Source organism: Myotis yumanensis, unplaced genomic scaffold (genome assembly GCF_028538775.1).
Source record: "Myotis yumanensis isolate MYYU_CA2020_CCGP unplaced genomic scaffold, mMyoYum1.0.hap1 SCAF_1, whole genome shotgun sequence".
NCBI lineage: Eukaryota > Metazoa > Chordata > Mammalia > Chiroptera > Vespertilionidae > Myotis > Myotis yumanensis.
The window spans coordinates 191,856,999-191,882,324 of record NW_027223752.1 but is presented as its reverse complement, the minus strand read 5'-3'; the positions used below and the strand labels follow the sequence as shown (position 1 = coordinate 191,882,324).

Sequence of the window (25,326 nt, the reverse complement as noted above, 5' to 3'; positions counted from 1 at the left end):
TTTCAGAATTGCCAATACTAAAATATCCAATGTTAGTGGTTAACATGATTTTAATCAATAAGAATTTTTTCCGGGGGGTGGGGTGGATTTTTTCTTATTTTCAATTATAGTTTATATTCAATATTCTGTATATTCGTATCAGGTGTACAGCATAGTGGTTAGACAATAGTATACTTTAAAAAGTGGTCCCCTCCATATTCAAGTATCCACCTGGCCCCTTACATAAAATCAGATGGTATGCCTTTCTCTGACTTATTTCACTTAGCATAATGCACTGTAGGTCATCATGCTGTTGCAAAACTGAATTTTAAAGATGTTCTACTCATCCTTGAAGGAATAGACTTTTGACTTCATATAGTATGATCCCTCAAAATATGAACTTTATATTTCTGTAAACACAAGTTTACCAAGTATTGCACATACATAGTGCCTAATTTGAATCTCATTAAAACAGGAAGGTGGACAGTACTTTTTATGTATGCTAAATAAGCAAAGGAAAATGAGGTTATACAGTATAATACCATTTTCCTCAGGGTATTGTGGTGGTATACTAGAGACTGATTTAGGCCAGGGGCTTTGGTAACTGACAGTTATTTACATGTTGCCAATGTTTCAAAAAGGATTTCAAAGATACAAAAGAAAAAAACACTACATAAAATTTAAACTGTTAGGGGTTCAATGTGCTTTAATTCCACCATGTAACTCTCTTCCTGTTCAGAATTTTTAGTCTACCCACAAGAACCATTAGTCAGTTGCAGACTAAACACAGAACTTCTGTAAATTGCGTTGGAAAACACAACTTCAAGCAGAGGCCAAAGTGGGCCTTGTCTCCTATTCACCTAAATCTAGAACTTGGTTATGTACAGATCAAGTCATATCTAACCAGCTACATGGACAAGGACCACAGGTCAGCCTTACACATGCATGTCACCAGTAAGTCAACTGCCTTTGAGTGTGTGTGTGTGTGTGTATATCTGTCTGTCTTTAAAAGGCAGGCTCTAGGCCCCATCTAGGGGTATTGATCTTGCAAAATTAGGAACCTATCAGAACACGAAAAAAATGAAAGACTAGAGAAGTGAGCTTGGTGTGTGTGAGTAGTGATTTGTTCTTCATGGAATGTGGCTCAATGAGGAACAATTCTCATCAGATCAACAACTCTTCCTTCAGTAAGAGGGTGTGCAAAGGGACAGATACCTTCTAATGAGGAGGAAGTGGCTACGTGGACGAGAAGGATGGAAGTACCTATCTTCTGGTCCAAGGAGAAAAAAATTTATTTCCTAACATTGTTGGATTGTAACAACAAGTTAGGAAAGTATGATGAAAGAGGGTGGTATATAGAGTGTAACAAGTTTGCATGCCATAATCTTGGCAAAGTGGCTGCAGACTACTAGTAACTAACTTGGAAATAAAACAATCAGTTTTAAAGTTCTCAGTCTCCTATACAATTGTTACCCTAATCTGCAGGTGGACTGAAATTCCTATAGTGGGATTTCAGAGGATGGCTTCTTGGTATATATTCCTCACTATCCCTGTAAAAACACAATGGCAAGATTCATACCAAAGGATCACACAGAAATGAAAGTTAAAGCATTTCCAAGAGGGGGCCAACATGATGCAGCCAGGTATGCAATTTGTAGTAAGAAAAATTGTTTAAAGTTACCTGGTAATGAAAGATTCACTGTTTCACATTATGATGTTTAATTCACATTTTCTAGGATTTTTAGATACTAATATGTTAGGTAATTCTGTATCCTAAATGATAGCTGACGTTTTTTTGCCAAGTCAAATAAGCAGCAGTGACATATTTTTCTTAGGAGGGAAAAATCAGACTTTAAAACAAGCAAAGACTAAAATTCTTGAATTGTGATAGACATGAATGGTCATTCTCCCAGAGCTAAATAAAGCACCAAACAGAATTATAGAAAAGTAATTACAATCAAGAATTTATTTGTTTTCATCATTTTTAGAAATAAAAATGTTTAAAGAAACAAAAGTTGCAAAAATGATAAAATGTAATTTTGTTATATCCTAATTGCGTAGGTGTTCTGTAAATTTCAAATAAGCAAAATAATATAAAAATATATTTTCAAATCTTTATAGAATGAAATGAAAACCACATTAATCATTAAATACTCTTGGATTTTCTTTACTCCTTCTACAGATGAATTCACAAATATAAAAACTGATGTACATTTATTTTCTGAAGTACTAATCTCCAACAGCCAAGTAGTCATACATTTTATGTGCAAAGTAGATATTGCATATTTACTTGCTATGGAAAGTAGAGTACAGGCTGAATGGAGAATAATCATTAAACACTGATTATTTTTAAGAAAAATGCTGTTGTAAAAATGTACAATAGTACGTTTTTGGTAATTATGTACTTCTTAAAGTAAGTAACAGCTTTTAGATATAAATCTTCCGAAGGCTGTCCTTGAAGAGCTGTGAAGTAACTTATTTCAAATCTGAAGAATAATAATTTATCAGTAACCTTCTCAAAAACCAAGCCAGCAGAGAATTTTCTTTCCGTTTCCTCCATGTGGTCAGTTTCATTCTTAGGGAAGGCCTGATGTAGCAAGAAGATATAGTTCATAAACCTTTATCACAAGTTTGTGATCTGTCAACTAAATACACCACCTCTGATGTGGATGGTTTCATTCAATCCATGTTCTACTAACTTTATATCTTCTAGATCATCTTTTATGATGCTAATCAAGTGGCTAAGGCCTTCTTGTTGTTGTTTCAAATGCTAGAAGAAATTAAGGAAAATATTAATACATTACTTTATTAAACTGCAAGCTACTCACAGGAAAAAGGATGATTTTACTAGCAATACAGCACTCTGAAGATGCTCTATAGTGGGCATGCACATTTATCTTTTGCTAATATTTTTTATATGACCTACAATAAAATACATACTGTAAACAAAGTCAAACATGTAATGAACAATATCTTCAGAAATATTACAGAAGCAGATTTTTTTTAGATTCTTTTTAGCAACCTTTGATAAAACGTATGATATTAAAACAATGCAAGGTACTCAAATATAGATGACTAATAAAGTAATCATTCTGAAAATTGAGAATTTTCACTTTTTTTTAGTACAAAGTATATAGTGATAATGGTGATAACTACAATTGCTAACGTTTTTAAGAGTCTTTCCTAAGTGGTTAAGGCAATTTGAAGAGTTTCATAAGTATTAAGTCATTTAAAATCTTTCTGAGCACTTTTTCGGGTACAATTATTACTCTTCTCTACAAATAAAGAAAATGAGGTGCAGGGAAGTAACCTGCTCAAGGTCATGAAGTAGTGATGAATCACAATTCAATCCCAAAACAATATACTGCTTTCATCATTTTAGGTAGATGGTTGTATTATTCCCCGTTTTATTGCATAAACTCTTTAATATAGTTCTTTATTCGAATATGCTGGAATCTTTCAGTTAATTTTATTGCAGATATTTACAATGGAATATAACTAAAATGTATGCACACTGTCCAGGAACCTAGGAACCAAACTAGTTTTTAATTGCATAAAATGGAACTATCCATCCTAAAGCACATAATAAAATCAGAATTGTTGATGATATTTAAAAACATCTAAAATCCTCTGGGCCATGCTAACAGTCTTACATAATCTTTCACAAAGTTTACCGCCTGAATACATTTTCTTTAGACAGTCAATGGTTGGACAGTTTTCATTAAATCAATCTGTATTTATACTGAAAGTAAGCTAGAACAGTACTTTTCAACTTGTTCATACAATGTAAGCCTTAGGTAAATGGAGGTCCTGGCCACCCCAACCTTCACTGAGGATCCTTGAGGGCTGAGGGGATCAATAACTCTACATATTTATATTTTCTATGTGGCATACAGGTTGGGAAGGTATGATACAGGGCAGTTATTTCTTAAACTTTAATGTACATACAAATACATTTAATGTATTAACTAGGTCTGGCATTAAGGACAGATTCTGTATTTTTAATAACCTCCCAGATGCTGCTGCTGCCAACACATTGAGTAGCAGGGTCTAGGGAACTTTGGTGCCTCTATTACCTCTTGTTCATTTTTTGGGGGGTTGGGGAAGTGAATGATTTACTTAATTTTTATTATGGCAAAATATACATAACAAAAATATGCCCGTTTTAACCATTTTTAAGTAACAATTCAGTAGCATTCACATTATGAAACAATCACTACCATCTACCTCTAGAACTTTTTCTGAAATTCTGTACCTATTAATAAACACTAATTCCCCATTTCCCCTCTCTAAGCCCCTGTCAACCAGCATTCTACTCTAATGAATTGGATGGAGTACTCTAGGTACTTCACTGAAGTAGAATCATAAAATATTTGTCCTTTTAAACTGGCTTATTTCACTTGGCATAATATCTTCAAGGTTGATCTATTTGTAGTGTCCTTTTTTAAAGGTTGAATATTCCACTGTATGTATATACCACATTTTAACTATTCATCCATCTATGGACACTTGGGCTGCTTTCACATTTTGGCTACAGTGATTAATGCTACTGTGAACATGAGTATACATATATTTGAGTTTCTGGTTTCAATTCTTTAAGGTTTACACCCAAAAGGAGAATTGCTGGATCATATGGTAATTCCATGTTTAATTTTTTAAGGAACTGTTTTTTACAGTGGTTGTATCATTTTACATTGCCACCAGCAATGCACAAGTTTTTCACTTACTTTACATCCTTATCAACTCTAATTTCTGTGTTGTTTTTCTTTTGTTTTTTAATAATAGCCACCTCAATGGATATGAAGTAGTGACTGATCACCTTTTTAAAAAGTACACACTAGCCCGGTCGGTGTGGCTCAGTTGTTTGGAGCATCATCCCATGAACTGCACAGGAAGGTCTCAGGTTTGATTCCCAGTCAGGGCACATACCTAGGTTGCAGGTTTAATCCTGCCAGGCGCATACAGAAGACAACCACAACCAATCAATGTTCTCTCTCACACTCTCCCTTACCCTCTTTCCAAAACCAATAAGCATATCCTTGGGTGAGGATTAAAAAAGAAAAGTGCACACTAAAGTGACACTTACCTGCTTGATTTCTCGTAACAGATCTGCATCTATGTAATATCTTTCCTCAGATTTGACTGCTCCAAAATGATTCTGCATCCTGATTTGGGACATCAGTTCATTTAGTCGGCCCTAAAAATAAGACTTAAGTCAAATTAAACTGCTAACAACAGCAGCTGCTTTTAAAAGAGAATGTTTCCTTTTAAAAGGATGGTTACTACTCTATTAAAGGTGTCTAATTTTCCTCTGTACACTATTTGAAATGTTAACACAAGCCAAAAACACCATGATTAAGAGTCTACTTTAGAAAGAAAGTTTTGATTAAAGAGAACAAATACTTTTAAAAAAACAAGTATACAAAAGTCCAATTTTTGAAGACCAATAGTATTTTTCTGTAGATCCACCTGAAACTAATTCTACCTTTATAATTAGTGGCCCGGTTCCCAAAATTTGTGCACATTAAAAGGGAATTAGAGGAAATATTTTAATATTGCTATTTGCCCTTTCTTTATAATAGAAGTGTCAGAGATGAAAGAAAATTAGTAAAATATATACGAAAATCTCCCTCCTGTCAGAGTCTGGGGTGCGCTGCGGGACCCAGAGTCAAGTCCCTGCCCACCCGCATGTGCCTCGAAATCACGTAAGACCCAGACCCAGCCAGCCCCACCCCCGTCAAGCCCCGCAGGGCGGGGGGCGCAGCCTCAGGAACCCCGGCGCCAGGGGAGGGGATGCGGCCTCAGGTCCCCCAGCCCTGGTGTGAGGCATGGCGACTATTTGCATATTAGCTCTTTATAATATAGGATAATAAAAGCATAATATGCTTATTAGACTGGACAGCCAAACGACCTTCCAGATGTCATTCTGGACATCCTTCTGGACGAAGCCTTGGCAGTAGGGGCCAAGACAGAGGCGGTTAGGGGCGATCAGGCAGGCAGGCAGAATGGTTAGGGGCAATCAGGCAGTCGAGTGGTTAGGAGCCAGGGGTCCTGGATTGGGAGAGGGTGCAGGCCGGGCTGAGGGAATCCCCCCACTCCCCACCCCCCCCCCCCCCCGCATGAATTTCGTGCACTGGGCCTCTAGTAGTTGTATAATTGCTTACCTTAAACTGAGTAGGTGCATTTAGTTCACACTGAATTGTATCTAGCTGAACTCGCAACTGCTCTTCATCAGCTTGGATGGCATATCCACTCTTCCTCTGAATTTCCTGTTTGATTAGGACCTATATAAAGAAAACCCACTAATACCAATAGAATCATCTCTTTTCAGTTATGCAAGTAATTTTATTACAATCAGTTGTTGGAAGAAATCAGCCAAATAATATACTAACAATATAGTGTAAATCTTAGTTCAAGATTTGAATCATGTTTGTCCATTTATATTAGTCAAGTTACATTAGTCCACTGTTTTCAATGGCCATAATTTTCATGCATTAACCAATAATTAATTTAATTCCCCTATTGAGGAGCATATATTTTGTTTCTAGATTTGACACTGTTAACAATGCTATAATAATAATTTATGTATGTATATATCTTTATTTACTGATATAGACCCCAAGAATGTGTAGGATTTAAATATATATTTTCAGCCCTGGCTGGTTTGGCACAGTGGATAGAGCATCGGCCTGCGGACCAGGGAGGTCCTGGGTTCAATTCCAGTCAAGGGCACATGCCTGGGTTGCAGGCTCGATCCCCAGTGGGGAGCGTGCAGGAAGCAGCTGATCAATGATTCTCCCTCATCATTGATGTTTCTATCTCTCTCTCTCCCTTCCTCTCTGAAATCAATAAAAATATATTTAGAAATAAAAGTTCATGTTTTCTAACAGAAGCTGCTACATTGCTTTCTCAAAAGATCCCACGAATTTAAATTCACAAGGCACATGAGAATATGCTTTTCCCCACATTCCTGTCAGCTATTGGTTGTAATGATTAAATTTCCCAACCTAATGAGTTTAAAGGGAACTCACACCTTTTCTTTAATCATTTCCACATTATGAAGTGCTTTTTCACATATTTTGCCTATATTTCAATTGTTTTTTTCTTGTCAATTTATATGATCTCTTTGTATAATATGGATATTTATACTATAGCTAAAATCTATACTATTTCCAAATTCAAGTGTTTTTTTTTTTCTGAAATCACTAAATTATTGACAAATAGCTTCTTTCTGGTATCTTTTGCTATACAAAATTTTCTAATTCTTATGTAGGGAATTTTGTTTTATAGTTTCTGGCTTTCTGGCCAAAAGTCTCTCTAATCCCTAGCTTCATAAATTTCTTAAGAGTTAAGTCTTTAACCTACCTTATTTTTGTGTATGATGTGACAACAGTGGTATAATTTTAATTTTTTCCAGATGGATAGCCAGTTACTCCATTATTTAAGTTAAATATACCTACTAAATTGAAACCCCACTGTCATACTTTCTATTTGTAAACATTAATTCAGATTTTATCTTTTCCTCATGAATTTATTCCTAAGTATTTTATAGTTTTTTCATCATAGTGAAAAGAATATTTTCCTGTTTCCATTAATAGTATTTATCTTATATATATCCATCTTTCCACATTCTGTAATTTATTCTATAATTTATTTGACTCCCGCATGCACCCATACCAGGGATCTTGGTGTGTATGGTACAATGCTCCAATCAACCAAGCCACACTAGTCAGGGCAAGATGATTTCTTTCTTTACTGCTTCCCCTGAACCTCTCAGTAAGATGTGAATTTTAGACTATTTTTAACTTTCTTCACCCAATCTTATGATGCCACTCCTCCAACTGACAGGTTTTACTGAGAAAGTTTGCTACTTTTAGTTTCAGACTATTATTACTACCTTTTTTCTATTGCAAAAAAATTCATGTTTAGCACTTCTATTACATATATAGTCTTATAAATATTGAAAAAATATCCAGATTACTACCTGTAAGGTTCTATGGGAAAGGTCCATGAGTTTCCTCTTGTATTGTGCAATTTTGGCCATAGTTGTAGTTTGATTCTTCTGTAATTCACCAATATCTTCAGATATAATCTGTATTTTTTAAAAGTTTAAGGTAAATCAAGTATACATATCACAACTATTTATCAGGTTCACTTATATACAAAGAGTAATTTCTGAGATAAGCCTGAGATTCATCTCTCAAAATATAAACTCCTTTTTAAATTTGTCTTTATATTTCTAACCCTTTGTACATCTAAAATTTGTTTTTTACCCTCACCCGAGAATATGTTTATTGATTTTAGAGAGAGGGAAGGTGGGGGGAGGGAGAAAGAGAGAGAGAAAGATAGAGAAACATCGACTGGTTGCCTCCCAACAGAGGACTGAATCCACAACCTAGGTCATAGCTCACGCATTACTTGTGCTTGTGGTGATGCTGGTGTAAACAAACCTATTGTGCTGCCAGTAACATAAAAGTATCATTTATGTACAGTACATGATACTTGATAATAAACAACTATGTTACTGGTTTATGAATTTACCACACTATACTTTTTATCATTATTTACAGTATTCTCTTTCTACTTATAAAAGTTTGCTGTAAACAATATGCTATTCCAGGACAGACCACATATTAGATGGCAAAATAAGTCTCAATAAATTTTTTAAAAATATATTTTATTGATTTTTTACAGAGAGGAAGGGAGAGTGATAGAGAGCTAGAAACATCGATGAGAGAGAAACATCAATCAGCCGCCTCCTGCATACCCCCTACCGGGGATGTGCCCGCAACCAAGGTACACGCCCCTGACCGGAATCAAACCCGGGACCCCTAAGTCCGCAGGCTGACGTTCCATCCACTGAGCCAAACCAGTCAGGGCAGTCTCAGTAAATTTAAGAAGATTAAAATCCTATCAGATTTCTTCAACTCCAATGGTAGAACAAAAAAGAGAAAAAAGATAAAACAATTGTAGCTGGGAACTTCAACTCTCCTCTCATAGCAGAACTATTTAAACAGCAAAATCAACAAGATTATATAAGAATTGAACTATCTACTAACTGGATTTCACTCATGGTAACAGAAAACTACACCCAAGAACACCGGAATACGATTTGTTAAAAACGATAACAAATTTAAAAGAACTGAAGTCATACAAAGTTATCTGACCATATCAAGAATCAGAATAGAAATCAACAAGAGAATAACAGGAAAATATCCAAACACTTGGAAATGAAAATACTTCTAAATAATCCAGGCTTGGATAAAGAATATGTGGTACATATATATAATATAATACTATTTAGCCATAAGAAAATATGAAATACTGCCATTGGAGACACTATGGATAGACCTTGAGAATATTGTGCTAAGTGAAATAAGTCAGTCAGAAAAAGCTAAGAACCATATGATTTCACTCATATGTGGGATATAAAATGAAACTCATAGACACAGACAATGGTATGGTGGTTACCAGAGGGAAGGTGATGGCATGGGGAGGGCGAGTAAAGAGAGCCAAATACCTGGTGATGGAAGATCATTTGACTTTGGTAGTGGACACAATGCAGTATACAGATCATGTATCATAGAAATGTACATCTGAAACTCATATGATCCTATTAACCAATGTCACCCAAAAAAATGTAATAAAAAGTTTAATTAAAAAAATAATAAATAATCCATTAGTAAAAATAAAAAATCCAATAAATAGAACCCTCAAGGGAAATTAGAGAATATTCTGACTGGGTCAAATATGAAAACAGGACATTATCAAAATTTGTGGGACTTAGGTAAAGTGCTTATAAGGAAATTAATAGCTTTAAATGCTCATATTAGAAAAGACAAAAGGTCTCAAATAAATAACCTAAGCTGCTACCTTAAGAAACTAGAAAAAGAGAAAAATAAATTCAAAGCAAGCAGAATAAAGAAAATGGTTAAGAGTAGAAATTAATGAAATCATAAACAAAACCAGAAAAAAGTCAATGAAAAATCAATAAAATCAAGGTAATGAAAAGTCCAGAAATCATGCCACATGCAAAACTATGCTGGAATTTTCATCCAGAGAAGCTAATACTAAAAAGGATGAATGATTATGATGTTCAAATATTTGTAGAGCTGTCATAGGAAGAACACTAAGTACCTACAAAGCAATGCCAGAGAAAATGGGTGTAAATTATAACAAGGCAGATACTGGATCAATATAAAAAGAGAATTTGTATCGATTAGAGCTAGCTGACAGTAAAATGGGTTGCTTCATAAAACAGCAGGTTTTCATTACTCAAACAGAATCTGAATGAACAGCTCATGAAAAATTCCATTTAGAGAATTTGAAGGCGACCTTTAGGTATTTGATTACAAAAGTCTACTTTATAAAACAAAGTATTATGTAAATTTAAGCATTCAGTAACTTAAATTTGCTTCATTAACCAACAATTATAAAATACTGATAACATCATAATTATAACCTTCATTTTTATAAGGCCCCATAAATAAAAGTGTTTATAATAGAGCAAATTATATGCATTTTTTGGCTGGAATTGAAAATGAAAGTCTAATTTGCTAGGTCAACAATTTTAAATTCATCGTTGAAATATATCAAATCAGATTGATATGATTTTGGAGTCTATAATAAAGAAAGTTGTATAACACTATAATTGCTAATTTGCAGTATACACTATATTGTTCCCTATAAGATAAAATTAGTTAATAACTAACACACATGGTGAAAGAAATTTCTATGATCCCAAGGCCAGAGAATGAAGGTAAATGCTTACATCTAATCTGGTCTGATGCTGCTTAGTCATCTGATCTTGAACCTTCAGCCTTCGAAGAAGTTCTTTGAAACCCACCATTGGTACAGGAATTAACCTGAAGAAATCAAGTGGTCAATTTTCATACCTTAAGTCTACTATTACAAAATTCAAAAAGGGTTTTCATAATAACATCCATATAATTTCACATTAAATTTCTAGAGTTTAAAGGCAGATCTACAATTATGAAATTAATAATGTCACACCACGTAAACTTAATTCAACCTCCCTATTTTACAAATGAGAAAATATAGATCAGGAAAAAGTTACATTATTAAAAACAAACATTATTAGGGTAATGGTACTCAGATTTCAATGTTTTCACCACAAAATGCTGCCTTACCATAGTCAATATTCTTTAAAAAGCAATAGAAATAGCCCTGGCTGGGTAGCTCAGTTGATTAGAGCTACCTATACGCCAAGGTTGTGGGTTCGATCCCCAGTTAGAGCACATATAAGAATCAACCAATGAATGCATAAATAAGTGGAATAAACTGATGTTTCTGTCTGTCTCCCTTCCTCTTTCTCTAAAATCAATAAATAAAACATTTTTAGAAAAGCAATAGAAATAAAAGTAAGCTCACCTAAAATATAAGGATTATAATTATAATAGTTTGCATTTGTTTGCTTCCCTAGTAGCAAATATTAGTTCTTACATGAAAACAAGATACACTTACTTTTCAGAATCAGGGTTATCCACCTTGGCTTGTTCCCAGATAATAGGATCAACACCTACCACAAAGAAAAAACATTTTTTCTAAAAGAACTATTTTCCATTTTTATGGTATTTTTTTTCTAAAAGAACTGTTTTCCATTTTTATGGTATTTGTATGAAAGGCATTCCCAACATAAAACACAAAACCCATAAACTGTAATGAGAAATGACTGTCAAATATGACCACTACAAAAATAAAAATTTTGTAAGATAAAGCTAAACAAAAGGTGTAAATGGACAGGAAACACCTACAACCTATAAGATATTACAGAGCTCTTATAAATCACAAAGGAAGACAAAAAAAATCTAATAAAATATGGGGAAAGAACATGAAAGGACCTTTTATGATAAGAACACATTCAGGTTTTACTTGAAGACTCAGTTAAAACAAGAGATAAACTAGAAAAAAATAAAATAGTAAATTATCTTTGGGTAGATGGATTATAGACAATTTTTCTTTAGTTTGCTATTTCTAACAAACGTATTAGCTATATAATAAAATAAAAAACTAGGCAAATGAATAAATGAAATAAAAAATGCCAATCTATGTGAATAAGTAGACATATGATAAGCTGACAATGGCTTCATTAACATTAATAATCAACCAACACCTCCCAAAACAGAGGAAGCATATATCTCGAAGGCTTTCATTTCCTCAGCTCTATGAGTATAGAAACATACCAGCAGGGGGATTCTGTAAAAGCTGTTTGACCTGTGCAGGAGAAAGTTCTGTTCTAGTCATAGAGAGGGTTACACCAAGTTGCTGCAGCTGTGTTTTTATGTTGGTTTGTTCAAAATGGGCATACAGTGTTGTAGCTGGAACTCTTCTTGAAGTACCATTTGGAGAACGCTCAATAACATAAATGACAACTTCTGTCCTAGGAAAAAAACAACCAAGTTATAAAATATGAACATATAACTCACAGCCACAAATATCAATGCAGCATGTGATTTTTAAAAGGGCACTAGTCTAATTAAGAAATGACTATTTTAGAAGGGAATTAAACTATTTTTTTCTTAAATCTTTAAAAAAAAATTATTGATTTTAAAGAGAGTGAGGGAGGGACTAGGGGGGGCAGGAGAAAGAGAAACATCATTTGTTGTTCCACTTATTCATGTACTCATTGGTTGCTTCTTATATGTGCCCTGACCGGAGATTGAACGCACAACCTTGGCATATAGGGATGACGCTCTAACCAACTGAGCCAAGGCCAGGGCTTAAATCTTGACAAATAAGATACTCTTACTTAATGTTCTGTTCACTTATAAATTAACTTAAGTGATAAAGTTGAAATGAGACAGGCAAATAAGATATTTGTCAAAGGTTTGCTTAGCTGCAAAGTTCTATTATTTTTTTTCTAGGTTTGAGAAGTACTTTGGAGATTCTGTTGAAGCTTATAGATTGTTTTACTGCAAGTAAGACCAGGAAGTAAAATCTGATTTCAGTTATATTCTAAAGTAATGTTTTGCCACTAAGTATGAAAATTATCAGACAAGGGAAGTTAATCAATCATACTTATCCATAAATGAACATGAACAGTAATCAGTCAAAACTTTCCATTAACATCTTTGTGGCCCTTGATATGCACAGTCAAGATTAATGTTTATTCCTGTTTCTAAGTGAAAAATCTAAAAAATTATTAGCATCCAGTTACGAAATCCAAGATTAAGAAAAAAGCTTTTAAATGTTTCTGTATAAATACTGAAAAATCACTATCTGAGAAATAACATTCTGCTCTGAGATTTAACTGGGGTTTTAGCAACAAAATCACTTGATCAGATATAAAGAGTATACCTATTGTATACTTACTGGTCATCTGGCAATGTTTTAATACCCTCTACATTTACTGTAAGGGTCTGGTTTCCTCCCAAAACTTTATGCAATGATTCTACCAATTGCTGTTGTTGGCTTCGAATATCTGTTTCTTTTTTGTTGAAAACTAAAACCACAAGCCCATCTTCATCTTTATTATTGGGCATACAACTATAACCTACTGCCTGTGGAATGACAAAATAAACAATATCAGAAATATGTACAAATCTTAAATCCAGTATTTAATATTAATAGCTTCATATCTGCTAAAATGGGGAAACAGTTTAATGTCTGGTAGTGAAGGAAATAATGATTCTTACCTACTTGTGCCCTAGGACGTTACACATTTTAAAGAAATTATTTTAACCCAGAATAACAAATTTGTAGAATGAAATTAAAAATTCCTTTTCAAAAGAGTAACTAAGTAGCTTTTGCCTCTGAAAAACGTTGATATCCATTGTTGTTGGGTGCTTCTACACAGTTGAAACAACTCTGAATGTCATAAAAATGACTGCAAAAGTCATGGACCAAAATGTAAGTCATTTTACTATATATTAGACTCACAGAATCTTAGGTTTTAGATATGATAAACTATATCTTTCTAGAGAATTACTCTTTTAGATAGAAGCCTTTTCTTGTTTGTCACAAATTATATTGCAAGTTTTTGAAAAATTTAAATTCACTCTAGTTCGTTATGTATTTTACCATACGTATGTTATTTATCAACTTAAAAAAAAGGAAAGTCAAATTGTTATATTCAATCTATGTATATCTACTGCATAAATCTTAGTCATTAAAAAAAGGTATTAAAATTTCAACATACTAAAAGAAACTACTTCCTTTTTGTTGTCCAAGAGTCTGATTCTAAGCTTTGTAGCTCTAAACACTAGGCTTATCTACACATTGATTAGGTTTAAGAGATTGATATACGCCAACAAAACTCAAAAAAGGCAAAAGTAAACTGGATTGTAATTTATTAATTTGTTATAAAAAATACACTACAAATTGACCTATATACTCTAACTGGCTGATGAACAGAATCTGAGAAGTCAAATTCATATGAGCACATTGCTTGATAGGGATGGAATCAACAATGAAAATGGACTACATTGTTTTAATGGCCTTGACATCGAGCAATTAATAGTGACAATAGGATACCCTTGTATGGTTAGGGTATACTTTCCAGGACAAATGTTAGATAAATACCACTAAATTCTACTTTTAAATCTCCCTTTAATAGATGCCAAGCAGACCATTCCCTTTTTGTTAACATTTTTTCCCTCGGTTATAAATTACATTCTAGTCACACCTTTCAATCATATTCTGGGCACCTTCAAACACACATGTATGAAATCACCTCAATCTTATAATTTTTATATTTTTAAAACAAAAATATAATTGTACCATGTTCAAGGACTACTGAAAAAAACAAGCAACTGTTTCCTTGGTATTATTTTAACCAAATATCATAATCTGTCTTATACACACCCTTCAAGTGAAGATCAAAAGCATTAATACCTTAAATCGGCAAAAGGGATTTTCTTGTGTGAATTCCACTGGTGGTATGTTATTGTTGAAATAACCTTTTCCGGTTCCCCAAAAGGCCTGCAGTTGATTCCATTTTGCCAAAATAGCATCTCTCTCATCTCCTAACAGCGTTGGAGCAGAAAGAGCACTTGCAGTATTTATCAGTTGGTTGGACTGGGCAGGAGCCTGTGTAGGCTGACCAAAGAGACCACCTAATGCTAAAAATATATCCCAAAATTAGTATTAAAAAAAAAAAAAATTAAGAGCCTAAGTATGGTAGGCAGCATAGTGACCCCTATACACAAAGATGTCCATATCCTAATCCCCATAATTTGTAAATATGTTACTTACACAGCAAATGGACTTGAAGATGTGATTATGAGATTAAGCTGGGATTATTCTGTATTACCAGAAGGAACTCAACATAAATCATAGAGGGCCGAAACCGGTTTGGCTCAGTGGATAGAGCGTCGGCCTGCGGACTGAAAGGTCCCAGGTTCGATTCCGGTCAAGGGCATGTACCTGGGTTGCGGGCACATCCCCAGTGGGAGATGTGCGGGAGGCGGCTGATCGATGTTTCTGACTCTCTATCTCTCTCCCTTCCTCTCTGTAAAAAATCAATAAAATATCTTTAAAAAAAAAAAAAAAAATCATAGAGGGAAGAAGGAAGTCAGCATCAAAGTAAAATCTGAATATAAAGGAGCTATAAGCCACAAAATCCAGAGAAACTCTAGAAGCTGGACAAGGCAAAGGACTTGATTCTCTCCTAGAATCTCCAGAAGTAACACAGCCCTGCTGACATACTAATTTTAACCCAGTGAAACCCATTTCTGCATTTCTAATCCACAGAACTATAAGATAATAATTTTTTTGGTTTTTTTTAAGCCACTAAATTTGTGACACTTTTGTTATGGCAACAATAAAAAATTAACATAGCCAGGCTGGCAGTTACACAGCTCAGTGGTTGAGCATTTACCTATGAACCAGGAGGTCACAGTTTGATTCCTGGTCAGGGTACATGCCCAAGTTGCAGGCTTGATCCCCAGTAGGAGGCATGTAGGAAGCAGCCTATCGATGATGTTTCTCTCATCGATGTTTCTATTTTTCTATCCCTCTCTCTTCCTCTCTGAAATTAATAAAAAATTATTTTTTTAAAAAGAAAATAGCTTAATCAATAAAGGAAAAATATATATAAAAAAAGAAAAGAAACTAATATATTAGGACAATCCTTATAATGTTAAACTTGTTCAATTAACTTTATTACTAGCACACAAACTTGGATCCATATTAGACCCACACCAAAAACATAAAAAAGGACATAGATATGGAAAAGTTAATTTTTCGAAGTTGCAAAATTATCTTTTAAACAACCTTTATTGTTATTATATTTGTATAATAAATACACATTGGAAGATAAAAAATAAGCAATAAGAATCATTATATCAATGTTTATCAATAACAGCTTAATAAACACTTTTCCTTCTCGTTAGCAAGAAAAATATAGTGAAAAGAACAAATGGACTAACCATCAATATTGTAGGATAAAGCTTTAGCTGGCTGTATAGCTTTGGGAAAGTTACTTAATCTCTATGTGCTACAACTTTCCAATAGTAAGAAGGGCAAAGATGTTAGATCAGATCAATATTTTCAAAGTGCAAGATAAATAAGTACCCCTGGTATAATATAGCTGTCAAGCAATAGCTGAGTTACTAAATGGACTCATTCCTATGAGAAAATGTCTCATCTTAGCCCATCTGGCTCAGTGGATAGAGTGTTGGCCTGAGGACCGAAGGGTCCTGGGTTCGATTCCAGTTAAGGGAACATACCTTGGTTGTAAGCTCCCCCCTAGCCCAGGCCCTTGTCAGGGCACAGGCAGGAGGCAACCAATCAATGTGTTTCTCTCACATTGATATTTCTCTCTGTCTTTCCCTCTCTCTTCCACTCTCACTAAAAATCAATGGAAAAATATCCGTGGGTGAGGGTTAAAAAAAAGTCTCTTTAGGCACTCTCCCTTCCCCCACAGGCACTTATTTCCTAAACTCCAAGGGATCCCACAACACTTGCAACCAGGGGAGCAATGGGCAGTGGCAACTCATCCCAGGCTAACCCCATGAACCTGTCTCCAAGGCCCCCTTTTCTTTAACTTCCCTGTAAGCCAAAGCAGCCCAGCCTAGGTTCTCCTGTTGCTTCTTCTATGCCCTCCCTATTTCACTGTCCTAAGTGTGGTTTTGCTGTTGTCAAGAAATTCTTGCTTGCTTTTCTACCAACATAAATAAATAAATAAATAAATAAATAAATAAATATCTTTTAATTATTTGGTTATATTTTCTAGAAAAGTCTGGTTGGTGCCAGTATGCCTTTAATGTTTCATGACTTGCTTATCTCACTTTTTAAAAAATGTTTTTATTGATTTTAGTGGAAGAGGAAGTGAGAAACAGAAACATCAATGAGAAACATCTATCAGTTGCTTCCTGCACACCCCCTACTAGGGATTAAGCCTGAAACCTGGGCATGTGCTCTGACCAGGGATCGGTGACCTATTGGTGCATGGGGTGATGTTCAACCAACTGAGCCACATGACTGAGTTTATCTCACTTTTTAACAAAGGGCTGAAGATGTCTAAGGCTCAGAGCTTAAGGCACAAAGGTGTCTGGCTAGAATTTATTAACACTATTATATTTTCTTTGTACTTAAATTTTGATTATCTTTTCTTTATAGCAAATGACAATGGTTTTCCTCTTATAGCAAGAAATACAGAGGATGGACAAAAGAATATGTTAAATTATACTACAGGAATGCAATCAGTAAAGTCCTGACTGAAAAACTCCATAGGACAAATTAGCTGATTTCTTTAATAAATTGAAAAATAAAAAAAGAGAGCTAAAAGAGGAACTTACAGAGATTTAAGACAAATAAAGCAATACTGTTTACACACCTGAGTGACAAAACTATAAAAGGAAGTGAATATAGTAAACGACAGGTCTATTAAGTTCCTTTCATGGGGAAATGATTAGGAGGGGAATGTGGAGGGCTTCTGAACAGACTGGCCAGGTCCATCTTCTGACATGGGCAGTGGTTACCAAAGTGTTCACTTTATATATAATTCATTAAGCTGTACTTTTGTGCAGTTTTCTATATTTTTGTTATTTATTTTTAGCAACAAAAAATTAAAACAAATGATACTAAACCCAGAAAACTTACATCCTAATCATGTCAACCAGACTTCTCCCAAGTTATCATTTCTATTCTATCTAATAATAGAGAAAGATGGTAATTAGCTGTACCTCTGCTACCCTTCCCATTGGCTAATCAGGGCAATATGCAAATTAACTGCCAACCAAGATGGCGGCCAGCAGCCAGGCAGCTTGAAGCTAACAGGAGGCTTGCTTGCTTCAGTGACGGAGGAAGCCAACGTTCCCCGCCTGCGGCTGCCAGCCTCTGAGCTTGCAGTTTGAAACATTGTTACAAATATAGAAGCTAAACAAAACCCCAGAAACCTGCTTTCAGCCAGCAGGGATCTCAGAGCTGGAGTTGAAACAGTGTTTCGATTATAGAACCCAAACAAACCAGATACCTGCTTTCAGCAGCCGAGGCCTCAGAGCTGTAGCCAAGCCTAAGAGCTAAAGCTGGCCCAGAATTAAAAAAAAAGAAAAAAAAAAAAAGGACAGGCTGGGAGCTTCAGTCACCCGCCAGCCTGAAAACAGCCATCATCCCCTCACCCAGACTGGCCAGGAACCCCAGTGGGGATGCCCACCCTGAAGGGGGTGTGACCAGATGCAAATAGCCATCATCCCCTCATCCAGGCTGGCCAGGCACCCCAGTGGGGACCCCCACCCTGATCCAGGACACCCTTCAGGGCAAACCAGCCGGACCCCACCCGTGTACCAGGCCTCTATCCTATATAGTAAAAGGGTAATATACCTCCCGGCACCGGGATCAGCGTGACAGGGGGCAGCGACCAAACCCCCTAATCGCCCTGTGGCTCTGTGTGTGACAGGGGGCGGGGCCACAACCTCCCTATCCGCCCTGCTCTGTTCGAGACGGGAAGGCGCCCCAACCCCCTGATCAGCCCTGCTCTGTGTGTGACGGGGGGAGCTCCCCAACCCCGATCGACCCTGCTCTGTGCATGACAGGGTACGGAGCCCCAAATTTTTGTGCACCGGGCCTCTAGTATATATATAAAAGCCAAAGCAACCATCTGACCGGTAGCTATGATGCACAATGACCACCAGGGGGCAGACGCTCCAAATGGTAGTTATGATGTGCACTGACCGCCGCGAGCTGCGGTGACTTGGCAGCTGCGGTTCTCGGGTGATGCACCTGGAACCAGAGAGAAGGGAGCCCAATTCCGGGGTGTGTCACCTGAGAACTGCCTTCTCGCAATCCAGGACCCCTTGGGGGATGTTGGAGAGCCGGTTTCGGCCCAATTCCCACAGTCCAAGCCAAGGAACCCCACTGATGCACGAATCTGTGCACTGGGCCTCTAGTTATACATAAACATGAGAAGTAGCTTTTGGAATCCTGTGCAATATTTATAATTTTTTTAAAAGTTAACCACTAATATGTTTTGAACAGTGCATTCAATAATGTTAACTATCTAATCTAATAAAAGACAAACATGCAAACTGACCATACCTTCGCTACGCCTTAAGCCTTGCCCACCAGCCAATCAGAGTGACTATATGCAAATTAACCCAACCAAGATGGCGGCCAGCAGCCACGGAGCTGGAGCAAGCAGGAGGCTTGGTTGCCCCAATGATGGAGGAAGCCAAGCTTCCCACTTGCCGTGTCGGGATCTAAGCTCCACTCAAAGCAACAAAGTTTCAATTATAGAAGGTAAATAAACCCAATACCTGCTTTCAGCCTGCCGTGGCCACGGAGCTGGAGCGAGTAGGAAGCTTCCCTCCCACCCACCCTGGCCAGCTCTGAGCTCCTCTCAAGGCTACAAAGTTTCAATTATAGAAGGTAAATAAATCCCAGAATAAAAAAAAAAGAAAGCAAGAAAGGAGAGGCTGGGAGCTTCCATTGTCGGTGGGCTTGACCAGCCTGAAAACGGCCCTCAGCCCCTCACCCAGACTGGCCAGGCACCCCAGTGGACCCCAACCCTAAAGGGGGTGTGGCCAGCCTGGAAACAGCCATCAGCCCCTCACCCAGGCTGGCCAGGCACCCCAGTGGAGACCCCCACCCTGAAAGGGGTTTGACCAGATGCAAACAGCCATCAGCCCCTCACCCAGGCTGGCCAGGCACCCCAGCGGGACCCCCACCCTGATCCGGGACACCCTTCAGGGCAAACAAGCCGGCCCCCACCCATGCACCAGGCCTCTATCCTATATAATAAAAGGATAATATGCAAATTGACCCTAACTGCAAAAAGACTGGGAATGACTGGTCACTATGACACACACTGACCACCAGGGCGCAGATGCTCAATGCAGGAGCTGTCCCCTAGTGGTCAGTGTGCTCCCACAGAGGGAGCTCTGTTCAGCCACAAGCCAGGCTGACGGCTGCCAGTACAGCAGTGGTGGTAGGAGCCTCTCCCGCCTCCTCAGCAGCGCAGAGGATGTCTGACTGCAGCTTAGGCCCGCTCCCCGCTGGCAAGTGGACATCCCCCGAGGGCTCCCGGGCTGCCAGAGGGATGTCTGACTGCCAGCGTAAGCCCAATTCCCCAGGGAGCGGGCCTAAAACAGCCGGTGGTCATCCCCCAAGGGGTCCCAGACTGTGAGAGAGCACAGGCCAGACTGAAGGACCTCCGAGTGCACAAATTTTTGTGCACCAGGCCTCTAGTATTGTTATAATTTTATATTGGAAGTAAGATGAAAACCTCATACTTACTAGTTTGTTGTTGCTGCTGCTGCTGTGTATTAAATCCTCCAAATCCCAATCCAGTTCCCAAACCAGTACCTAAACCAGTACTAGTTCCAGTTGTGCCAAAACCAGTACCAAATCCAAAACCTTTGTTCTGAGTACCACCGAAGAGTCCTTTTAATGAAAAATTGAAATTGCGTAAGTTAAAAAAATCTGAGCTCTAGCTCACTTCTACAAGTGACTTAAGATTGTCCTCTTACCAGTAGTGCCTGTGTTAGTTGGAGCAGAAAAGCTGAATGCAGAACCTGCTGTTGTAGATGTTGTCCCAAATCCTCCGAACCCACCTAATTATAAGGGGATAAATAAAATAGAAAGAAGGACTCTTTTGTATACATAAGAGGTAATTTCTTTTTCAAATTATTTTATAAGTAATTGCTATGTATAAAGGCAAAATATATTGATCTAATTTTCCTTTCTATAGTTTCAACTTCATTTTTAAAAAAACTATTCTACTAATCGAGAAATCAGTATGTTGCAAGAAATAAGCCACAGAAGTAGTTAAACTAGAATACCTCAATGCAATATATACCTTTCAACTAAAGGGATGATTAACAGTTATAGTTGAGAAAACATGTTAAGCCATTATGTTTAACAAACACTAAAATGACTATGTATGTACTTTTAGAGTAGGGAATGCAAATTCAAACACCTAGAAAATTTAGGCCGATAACATTAATGCGTGGTGGAACTATTCAATGTGAACAGTTTTGAAAAATAGCAGCAGTTCCTAAATTCCAGCAGACTACTGCTGCAGGAGAATGGTAGTTTAGCAGTGTTATATGTTCCCATTTTCCCCCCAAATAAAGAGAAGATCTAGATTTTCTATGTGAAATTTATAGAATTTTAAACCCTAATTTTTGCAACTAATTCAAATGTTTTTAAAAATAGTGTGCAAACAGATCATAATGGCAGAGTGTGTTGATAGCTTTCAACCTTGGCTTGGTCAATTAATTTATAGTCTACTTTAGCTTATATTTCTACTTAGTCTCCAGTGAGACTAAGCAACTTTTCAAACAAAACATACCAATACATTGACCGCTATAAAACAAAAATGTGTTTCTCTGAGGAAGAAGTGAGAGAGAAAAAACACAAGTGGAAGGCAGTGGCAGGGAAAGTGAACAGAGCTATCACAGGCCTCTGTGATACCTATCGGAGTTGGCAAATCTGACAGATATGCAAATTACACCTGGGTAAGTGCAGAGACAAATCAATCTTAACTATAACTAACTTGACATAGGAATGGAATGGGATACTAGCCAATCTAAAATTGTTTTATGTATTTTCTTTATTGTCGGTTTTTACCCGATACTAATGTGGTGCCAAAAAGACTTTTAAGACAAATATTCATCAATATTGTAACATAGAAAATAATAAGAAAACACCCCCAACCCTTTGATATTCACCATATAATTCTGATATGGAAAATTACTCAAGAGTAGACTGCATGTCACCCTGGCAGGTTTGGCTCAGTTGGTTGAGTGTTGTACCATGCACCAAAAGGCTGCTGTTTTGATTCCTGGTCAGGGCACATGCCTGGGTTGTGGGCTGGATCCCCAGGAGGGGGCGTGTAGGAGGCAGTCAATTTATGTTTTGCTCTCACATAGATGATTCTCTTCCTCTCCCTTCCTCTCTCTCTCTCAACAAAAATCAAATAATAAAAGAATAGACTCTATGTTGCATGCAGGCACAACCACTCTATTTACTTGTATGCTAGGGCAATACTGCAAAACTGGAAACAATCTTTTTTCTTACTTCTCCCTTCCATAGAAAAACTAAGATATACTCTGAATTGACTACATGATAAAAATATCAGTCAGGTCTTATCATACCAAAAATGTTTATTATTAACGTCAATCTGCAAAGATACAAAATTAAAAAGTAGACAAAAATTTCTATCAGTCCTTTGGTAAAGGCAAAGTTAATGAATAATGTATATAAAAGTAGTTAAAACGCAATTATATTATCACAACTCAAAACTTAACAATTATAACTCCAAAGGAACACAAAATCAAGCACGTAACAAAAGATGTATTTATTGTTGGTGAATTAGAACTGGGTGGTTTTGTCCGGAAACACAAATTTGAAAAAAATGTGTTTTACCCAGTGCCAATTTTAAGCAAACACGGAAAAGATAAACATACCAAATGACAGTAATATGTGATCTTTAAATATATCTTTATGATAATAGATCATTTTATTTTTGGAATTTTCAAGTATTCTTCAAAACGTTTTCAAATCAAATACCAAAGTGATACTCACATTGACAAGTTACTGCACAAAATACCAGAACTTCCCAAATAGTTTTAGAGAACTAAAAAGTTTCAGGAAATAAAGTTTACCAAATGCATATAATTGGCATGGGAATAAGTGGCATAATGTAAGGAAATATGGACAACAGATTCATATACGAGCAGCTGAGGAACAAGACTTTTCTATAGGGTCATTGTAAGTATACATAGACATATTTTAAATTTATACACATATACACACATTATAGTTTGTGCTTTGCAAATTTTTCAATGAACTTTAAACAATCCATCTAGATAATAAAATCTTCATAATTACCATTTTGAATGCAAAGTTGTCTAGCCTATCTTTTAGAACTCAATGCTGACAATAAATTAAACTGCCTCTCCGATCATTTCTTACAATTTTCTAGGAAAAAACTGAGGATTCCTTCTATAATTACACATCTTACAGAAACGTTTACTAATATGCTGAGTTGAACAAAGAAATGCATTATTATTATACAGGTTAAAAAACAAAACAGGTTACTGCTGTTCGTATAAGACAATGTCCTCTTGGGAAACACAAGGACAATAAAATGAAATTCCAATGAACGATGCAGGAAAAATGAAAAAAGTGACTGCAGGAGTCCAAGAATCCCAGGAAAATGGGCCTGACTGCTGAGCTTATACTTTGGAAGGAATATGTAATAATTTGGAAGATATACTCTAACTCAAAAATAATAATTCCAAACTACTTGGAAATTATGTTCTGTCCAATTGAATACAAATTTAACAAAGGAACATTATAACTTGCCAGACTTCCCAAAACTAAATCTTGATACAAATGTTACTGATTCGACATCAGGAGATAAATGTCCTTTCCTCAGACAAGTTACTGTTCTTTCCCAAACTCCAGGAATCACAACACATTCTTGGACTCCAGCTCCCAGCATTCGTTACACATACGACCCGAGTATCTACCTGCACTTGCCAGACTGTTACCAAAATTGAACGGAGTCGCCGAGGTAGTCGGAACACCGAAATTCCCAATATTAAAGTTCACTGCAGGGTTAGCAGCTAATCCGAAACCCCCAAAATTAAACCCACTGGCGGTGGAGTTGGCAGTCTCAAGCCCACCAAATCCTGATAGGCGTGTAGGCAAAGAAAGACAAATTTAAAAGGGGAGAGGGGAAGAAACACAAGAAAAGAGAGCAAGATAGGATTAGAAGCGTCTGTAGGAAGTTTCCCAGAAGTGAACAAAAGACAAACCTTGACTTTGCTCCAAATAAATTAAGAGAGCGGAGGTGGGGACAGGAGAGAGGAGCAGAGGGGCTGGGGCGAAGGCTCCCGCCTCCCAGGGGCTGGGACCAAAGGAGCCGCAGGGCAGCGCCGGAGCCCCCGCCTAAGCTCTCCGGGCCGGCAGCCGGGGCCGAGCGAGGGTTCCCGCCGGGACCCGAAGCTGGGGGAGGAGGGAGGGCGGTTCTCCGGGGGGGTGGAGGGGGGGGGAAGAGAGGGGCCGCCTCCGGGCTGTCCAACTCCCCCGCGGCAGGAAGCGAACCCTAGGAGCGCAGGGTCCGGCGGGACCCACGCTCCGCGTGCCAGCGCCGGGGTGGGTCTCCGTCCTCCCGCGGCCTCCTCCGGAGCCTGCTCGGCCAGCTCCGCGCCGCCCGCCCTTTGCCGAAGCCCTAAAGTCTCCGCCCCGACAGGAAACCCCGGGAACCCCGAGCCGGAGAGTCTCGGATCGAAGCGGACGCGAGACCTCCCCAGGAGAAGGTCCGGGGGAATTACTCACCCGTGGGAGCTGCGGTGGCTGCAGCGGTGCCCGAGGTGCCCGAGGGAGCCCCAAAGTTGAAGGCCATGTCGCGGGAGCAAGGGACCTAGAAGCAGCTCCCGCGACACTCGGTGCACCCCGCTTTTTGGTCCGGCGGGGAAACTTCCTCCGGCTCACGGAGTTCCGCCCCTTTTCGGCCCTAGCCTATGGGCCGGAACGCGGAGAGGCGTGGGGGGTGGGGCCTGGAGGGGGGACACGCCCCGCCCGGGTAGCTTCCGGGGGCTTCGTGACTTCCTGTGGCGTGAGCGTCACAAGCAGGGTGAGCTGCCGCCGATCCGTCAGAGGGACGCCGCCTGGGAGCCCTTGCAGACTGCGGGAGGGAGGTCCCTGGCGAAGATGTGCAGAGAGGGGTGTGTCAGGAAGACCGGGCGGGAGAGAGCCGAATCCTCCTCCGTAGAGGAGCCCATGGGTAAAGCGGAAACTGGAAACTCGGGACGCTGTGTGTCCTGCAGAGTCCTGGGAGTGGGTATTTTTAAAAGTGGGGGGCTAAAGGGGTGCCTCTGAAAACGATGTCTCTCTAGCTTTTTTAATGTAACAGCCCTTGTAGAATGACTTGATTCT

General features: G+C 37.9%; 1 protein-coding gene across 2 annotated transcripts; it reads right to left on the bottom strand.

The window, feature by feature from the left end:
* Positions 1 to 2,026: 2,026 nt before the first annotated feature.
* NUP54 (nucleoporin 54) lies at positions 2,027 to 24,844 on the bottom strand. Of its 2 annotated transcripts, XM_070394623.1 has the most exons (13): positions 24,727 to 24,844; positions 23,916 to 24,077; positions 20,907 to 20,990; positions 20,674 to 20,820; positions 14,833 to 15,059; positions 13,312 to 13,499; positions 12,183 to 12,379; positions 11,464 to 11,518; positions 10,751 to 10,844; positions 7,964 to 8,071; positions 6,144 to 6,263; positions 5,066 to 5,176; positions 2,027 to 2,749 (listed from the first exon to the last, which is right to left on the bottom strand). In XM_070394623.1, exons 1-13 carry the CDS (start codon positions 24,791 to 24,793, stop codon positions 2,621 to 2,623), a joined length of 1,689 nt encoding a protein of 562 aa, XP_070250724.1. In that variant the 5' UTR covers positions 24,794 to 24,844; the 3' UTR covers positions 2,027 to 2,620. The 2 variants fall into 2 exon arrangements, with proteins under 2 accessions (XP_070250724.1, XP_070250733.1); XM_070394632.1 differs by lacking the exon at positions 23,916 to 24,077.
* Between the last annotated feature and the right edge of the window lie 482 nt (positions 24,845 to 25,326).

What these genes read in the sequence shown, in the direction of transcription:
- NUP54 (XM_070394623.1), bottom strand. Translation starts at nt 24,793, where the DNA reads ATGGCCTTCAACTTTGGGGCTCCCTCGGGCACCTCGGGCACCGCTGCA. An exon ending in GCAGCAGCAACAACAAACTA is followed by an intron (nt 15,060 to 20,673) that starts GTAAGTATGAGG and finishes ATATATTTTTAG; the next exon opens with CATTAGGTGGTCTCTTTGGT. An exon ending in GATAACCCTGATTCTGAAAA is followed by an intron (nt 10,845 to 11,463) that starts GTAAGTGTATCT and finishes TGATTTCTTCAG; the next exon opens with GTTAATTCCTGTACCAATGG.